Below are 7,149 nucleotides of genomic sequence, written 5' to 3'. Positions count from 1 at the left end.
TTAATAAATAGTAATAATAATGATATAATTAATTATGCAATGATAGGTAAAGAGCAATAGGCTAGCAATAGAACAAAATATTAAAAAGGAATAAAAAGAAAAAGAAATAAATATATAGAAAACAAATATAAAAAAAGAACAAAAAGATTTTTATTTCATTTTTTTTTTATGGCAATATTGCATGTTATACTTATATCAATCCATAATAAAATAAATTTAAAAAATAAATAATAAAGTTCTTTCGAGATTAAAACAACGAAATATTTTGAAATCACGAAATAAATTATTTAAAACTTGCAGTCTGGAAATGTGTTTTCTCCATAATAAATAACCATATCTGATTTTGTCAAAGAACTTAAGATGTGACTTAATCATTAAAATTTACTTTTCTTTTTTTTATATATAAAAATATGCGATTGAGTTTATTATTTTTATTAAACGAAAAGCTATTTGAATACATAAGTAGAGCCATGACTTCAGAAAAGGAAAATACTGGGTTATAGAACTTATGTATAAAGTATTTTTAACTTTAATTCACTGAAACGATGATCTTAATTTTTTTCATATTAAGCAGAACTATGTTTAGCCTTCCTAGTCGATACAAGGTAATACCAAGATATCACCGGTTTCTCCGGACTGTACACAAGAAAAACTTATAATATTAATGCAACTCTTAAATTAGTTATAAATAAAAAAAGAATATAAAAATTTTTTATAGATACATTATTAATCTATAAGTTATATTTGTTTTAATATTTCATGAGGTTAATTTATTATAACTTTAAATACAAAACATTTTAGACGAATAATCATTTAAATATGTAAAGGATCGTTAACTAATTTATAGTGCTGTTCCTAACTCTTTAACCTCCCGATCTTTAAGGTTTTATAAATTTCATTAACACTCAAAGCTTCCAATTTTAGTTAAGCGAATGGCATTTCGTCCAGTGTCACGACGACCCGTTTTTCTTTCACGCTCATTTTAGCTTCCTCACTACTATGAATTACTTCTTTACAACTTAATATAAAAAAACTAGTATACTTACCAAGAAAATCATTGTAACTAAACCCAAGATAATGCTGCACTACTAATCGTCTGGAAATTACTGTAAAATTAATAAAGGAAGAGGATTTTGTTAAAAAAATAAATTGTCTCTGTGGACATAATTAAAAATTGAGGATAACTTAACAGTCAATATACATACTTTATTTTTACTTTCAACTGTAGATGTTTGCGTTGTTTTACACCGTTAATCCTCATCAGTTCACCGATCAACGTTTGCTGTAGTAAAAAAAAATCACTCTTTTGTTTGTTATTTGAATTTTTAGTTTAAATGGTAGTACAGTTTTTGAAACAATTCAGCTCTTTAAGAGAATTTACTTTTAATTTATTTTTCCCAGTGAATAATCCGGACAACCGGTTAAGCGGGAGTCAGCCACTATAATATACATATACTCAACATAAAATGGCGATTAATTCTAATTTTTAATTCACATTAAAGTGTCTGAAGCGATTCTGTATAATTATATTTAGTAATATCTAAATGCCTTTTTAATTTACTATGTATCTATTTCATGCAGATTTTGTACCATGCATTTTTTTTATTTATTTTTTTATTATTTAATACCAGATCGACCTAGTGGGCCTTACATAGTTAATGTAAGAGGTGCATTTATTTTTTATTTTTTAACAATTGATTATGGAGTATAGTCTCATACAATTGACACCCCTAATTATATAGAATGTTATAAATTAAGATAAAATAAATAGATTAAAATAATAATCCTCAGTAAAAGATGAAAGTAAAGGTAATAATAAAAACAACAATAAGATTTATGGATTTTACAAAATAAATAATTAACTTCTAATGGGAAAATAAAAATGAATTTAAGAAAACGATGAAGGGAAAATAAAAGAAGTTAAGTTAAAATAAAATTTCAGAGTGACAATAACAGAACTGATAAATATAGAACTTATAACAGAGAAAATATGAGAATGTCCTGCAGCAGCCTGGGCTTCAGTCTTTGGAGTGTGGTTGGGTTTCCCAAGTTGTAAGTCACTGCTCCTTTAACTGTAAGTGGAAATTCATGAACCTTTTTTAATGTAATCCTCTATTGTTTCTATTTGCAATTCCAGATGGATTTGCTGTTTCTTACAAACCAAGGAGCATCCACTGTATTTCTTATAACTTTATTTTGAAAAGACTGCAATTTTTTTATTTTTCGTTAAGGATGCCCCTCCCCAGACTTCACAGCCATACATTAGCAATCGCCTAAGATTTTTTTTTTAAATACCATGCAGTTCATTTACCGAATTAATCTTATTTTACTCAGAAGTGAAGAGTGTGGACTAGTTATCCCTGAAATTTTTAAAGAATCCCTGATATTTAACTCCATTTTTATTTTTAATTTTAGGACAACACAAAACCAGTTTCGAGAGCACTTCCTTAAAATGAGTTCATAATCAAAGATGTACGTCGTATTAGAAGTAAAATTATTTGCCGTATTCAACTATCTTCTACCGCAGAACTGAACATTAATTTTCGCGTGTATGGTAATATGTATCATTCATTATCATTAATTAAAATACGAAGCTTGAGTGAACCAGAAAAGAAATTAGTGCTTAGAGTTCTTCGACCTTCCGCTTTAGATTATATCATACTGTGCCAACTGGTTCTTGGGAATAAACAAGCGATAAATAAAATTTTTTGCCGTCTTATATTTAAAGGTTGACTGTGAAGGTCAGTTCAAAATGGAAATTTTGAAAAAAATTATCCAGGCATTTGTCGTTAAAATGTTAAGCAGTTCACACTAAAACTGATGTTTGTTTCTTTGAATTGGACATACAATGCCTGTCAAAATTTAAGGATAACTAGTTTCGTTGTGTAATAACTGTCCCGAGAAGATAAATACATACTTCAAATATAATTTATATATTTTTTGGGGGGGAAAAATTCTCTTCTACTATTTTAGGTAGTGGTAAAATAAGTAAGAATACTATTATAGTCGCTTTATTAATGTTGCTCGATTAACTAATTTTTTTTTTGGGACTCCTCAACTCGTTATTAGTAATAGTATTAGTATTAATGTTTTAAAGGTAAGATAATACTGGGTCTAATTCTGGGTTTTAAGGGGCGCAAAAGGAGAAGGTTTTGTCTCCATTGTTTTTATATATATTGAGGTGTAGATAGTTGACCGTAGATTAATGCTTGAAGAAGTTTGTCGGGGGGTGCGGTCAGCAAAGAGCAACATAAATAAACAAAACCAATAAATAAATATGGTTTTGTTTATTTATGTTGTTCTTTGCTGACCGCACCCCCCGACAAACTTCTTCAAGTTTTTATATTTATATATTAATTGTTAGTTAATATATTCATTTTTTCTCCTTTTGTGTTAAATATTGCCAAATATCGAGGTCATATTTAGCATATTAGTCAATTCCAGTCAATAATTATTATTTTATGAGAACCTGTTGATCAGGAAACCATTAAGAGTAGGTTAAAATTTTAAAATTAAGGACTTGAGTCAAGTTTAATTCAATAAATAAAAAAAAATGTTTTATGATAAATTCGGGATCATGAACAAATCACCTCCTATCACAACCATTGTTAACCGTTACTTTCTTAGACTGTACTGAACCCTTGATGCTTCATGTGCTGAAGCAGGACATTTTCTTTTTTTTTTCTTTCTTTTTACACCACTTTATGTACTCGTGTTGTATATCAGTCATTTTGAAAAGTTTCTTTATTCCTATCAAAATGTATGAAATTTTCTGAGAAATTTGAGATGGTTTTATGATTTTGACCGGCAGTACAGTTTTAAGTCGAAATAATATGTAAAAGAAAAAATAATACATCTCAGAATAGTGTTACTCGTTTACTCAACTGATCATTCCTTTTTATTATTTTTTTAATTTAATTTATTCCTCAAACTCAAAACCAGTACCAAACTATTAAACTCTTAAAAAGCAATGAAAGTTGCTGCTTCAAAAATTTTAGTGAATTATCATTTTCAGTTTCATAAACGAAAATAAGCAATCAAAAGGAAGAATGTTATTCGTTAACATGTTTTATAATTTTTTTAGTTAATAATATCTTCTATAGGATTATATAAAGTAAAGTTGTAAGATATTTTTGCACAATATTCTTAATTTCGGATGGAATAGGCGTAGCATTGTCACTTTCCTTACACGTAAACGAGTCGCGTGACTCGTTTTTTTTTTTTTTTGAAAATCATGAGTCTATTAACCCACAAAAAAAAATTTATTATTGTTTAAAATTAATCAATTCTAATGAACAATACTTGGAAAGCAAATAGTGAACGTTTGCGGTGAAGTGTTTCAATTTACTCAATCAATTTTGTGGGTAATCCATTCTCACCACTACATTATTTTTTAATTGTTAAACTAGAAATTAGAGAGAGAAAGAAAAGCTACTATTTACTTTCAAGCTCTACATTCATATAATAGGAACCTTAAATCAAAATGAAACAAAAATGAACTGAGAAACACAATTGTTTCAAGAAATATTTATCACTGATGTTGGTAGAAAATAATGTACAACGATAATTTAAAAAATAATTCATGATTTTGTTAATAAAAAAATCAAGAAAAGAACATTTTGTAAGTTGTTACTTTTTCTGTTTCTAACTTTTGAAATATTAGAAAAATTAATTACTAACCTATCGTATTGTACATATTTGTAAATTAAAGTTGTTCTGAAAATAATTCTAGGGGGCATTGCTCTACCCTCCAGGGACCCATATCTTAATGTGACCAGGCTCCCACTTGGTTAAAGACGTCCCTGAGGGGAATATAATTATTTATAACTAGATTATAAGATATAATTAGTTACTACAAATGTAGTTTCATGCACACACAAGTTAAAGATGTGAAAGTTAGATATTTTAAACTTTGTTATTTAATATTTAAGTTTACTCATTGACATTATTTGATTTTTGAAATATTGCGCTAGATGACTGAAGATGACGTGGCAGCACTGGTGGTGGACAACGGTTCAGGAATGTGCAAAGCGGGATTCGCAGGAGACGATGCTCCTCGGGCCGTGTTCCCGTCCATCGTCGGCAGGCCGAGGTACCAGGTACGTAGCCGTCTTATAAGTCGTTGAGGATTACAATAAGAGTTCTGACATGACTTTTCTTCCAGGGCATCATGGTGGGAATGGGTCAGAAGGACAGCTACGTCGGCGACGAGGCCCAGAGCAAGAGAGGGATACTCACCGTCAAGTACCCGATAGAGCACGGCATAGTGACCAATTGGGACGACATGGAGAAGATATGGCACCACACTTTCTACAACGAGCTGAGGATAGCGCCTGAGGAACACCCTGTCCTTCTTACGGAGGCTCCTCTCAACCCAAAGGCCAACAGGGAGAAGATGACACAGGTAATGTCCTCAGGGCAGATAGATTCGTTTACTTAGTTGAAAAATAATAAATTCCAAAACTAAATATCATGGTCGAACTGTCGAGGTCAAGAACTATAAGATAAGACTGATATAACTAGAATATCAACCGATAATCTAAAAATAGTTATCCAATATGTTTCCTGGCTACGGAACGATAACTCCCTAGACTGTAGATGATGAAACTTTGGACATTGTCTTTTACCTAATTTCTCAAAAGCCTCGACGTTGCATCGTAAAGTTGAAACAAAAAATGAATCCACAATTATTAAATTAAACAAATGAGAAGCATTGATCATTACTACGATCATCCGATTCTAGTTTTATTTTGTTTAATATATTGAACTGAATTATGATTATTTCCAATTAAATCGCCACTATGTTATAACTCCTTAAACTCCCGGGCCTAGGTTCGAATCTGACAGTAGCATATAATTATTTCTTCTACTGTTACTGTTGCTATAGCCATGAGTCAATTCTGAGGGTTATGGAGCTCCTAAATTATAATTTTACAAGTGGATATTAAGAAAATTAAGAGTTACAATCTAATGAAATCTTTATGTCCTTGATCGCAATTGATTCATTGTTAGTATCTTAGGCATTTTAGCAATTGATGACGGGAATTTTATCACGATAGCTCTTGTTATTTCATTAAAATAAAATTATTGTTAAGCTGATTTATTACAATAATTATTATATTTATTATAATGATATTGAAAATAATGGATCAATGTATAATTAAAACATTAACTAAAAACTGAAAGTATTATAATCCCAGGATATTATATCGTACAATGGTACCTGTATTGGTCTACAGCTGTTCATAAATTCATACCAATAAAACAGATACCATACTTAGGTTTAATCAAGGCATTTTCTTGAAACATAGATTTGGAATCTAATCTAACTTGATTTCAGATAATGTTCGAGACGTTCAACACACCCGCGATGTACGTCGCCATTCAGGCAGTTTTGTCACTCTATGCTTCCGGAAGGACGACTGGTATCGTCCTGGATTCCGGAGACGGGGTGTCCCATACAGTCCCTATATACGAAGGTATGTATATAATCTACGTTTACTGAATTTATAGAAGAAAAAATAATTCATTAATAATAAATATAGAGTTGAAGAATAATTAATTTGAACAAAACATTTACAGGGTACGCCTTGCCTCACGCAATTCTAAGATTGGACCTTGCCGGACGGGACTTGACCGACTTCTTGATGAAAATATTGACCGAACGAGGGTACTCCTTCACGACCACCGCTGAACGGGAGATCGTCCGTGACATCAAGGAGAAGCTCTGCTACATTGCCCTCGACTTCGAGCAGGAGATGGCGACGGCCGCAGCGTCGACTTCTTTGGAAAGAAGTTACGAACTGCCTGATGGCCAGGTGAGATTTGCTGAGTTAACATTATTAATAAATTATAAAGAAAAAAACTTTTGGTTGTTTTACTGATGTATAAAAAAACTGCATAAAACGTCAGCTTACGAATGAGAAATAAGTAAAGACTTTAAATACTAAGAAATTCGGAGGTACCAGGTCATTCAAAAAGTCCTGTCGTTTTTTTGGGGGAAATTATAAATAAATAAATATTTTCAAATAATCACCTTTATTCATCAAAATATCCACCGTTACAGTCGGTAACCTTCTCCCAACGAGATGGTAAAGCCCAAATTCCTTCCTTAAAAAACTGTTGATTTTTACTGCAAAAATAAGTGGT

General features: G+C 30.8%; 1 protein-coding gene across 1 annotated transcript in view; it reads left to right on the top strand.

Moving 5' to 3' along the window:
- LOC106687443 (actin, clone 403) overlaps positions 1–7,149 on the top strand; it is a 13,731-nt gene that overhangs the window by 2,356 nt on the left and 4,226 nt on the right. Inside the window, exons 2-5 of the mRNA XM_014431329.1 lie at positions 4,974–5,099; positions 5,165–5,404; positions 6,341–6,479; positions 6,583–6,818. Of these exons, the coding sequence (XP_014286815.1) occupies positions 4,974–5,099; positions 5,165–5,404; positions 6,341–6,479; positions 6,583–6,818 (741 nt within the window). The remainder of the gene's footprint in view (positions 1–4,973; positions 5,100–5,164; positions 5,405–6,340; positions 6,480–6,582; positions 6,819–7,149) is intronic.

This window comes from Halyomorpha halys, unplaced genomic scaffold, assembly GCF_000696795.3.
Source record: "Halyomorpha halys isolate HHAL.00 unplaced genomic scaffold, Hhal_1.1 Scaffold964.1, whole genome shotgun sequence".
In the NCBI taxonomy this organism is placed as follows: Eukaryota; Metazoa; Arthropoda; class Insecta; order Hemiptera; family Pentatomidae; genus Halyomorpha; species Halyomorpha halys.
The sequence above is the reverse complement of the archived record's forward strand: the minus strand, read 5'-3'. Positions and strand labels throughout refer to the sequence as shown.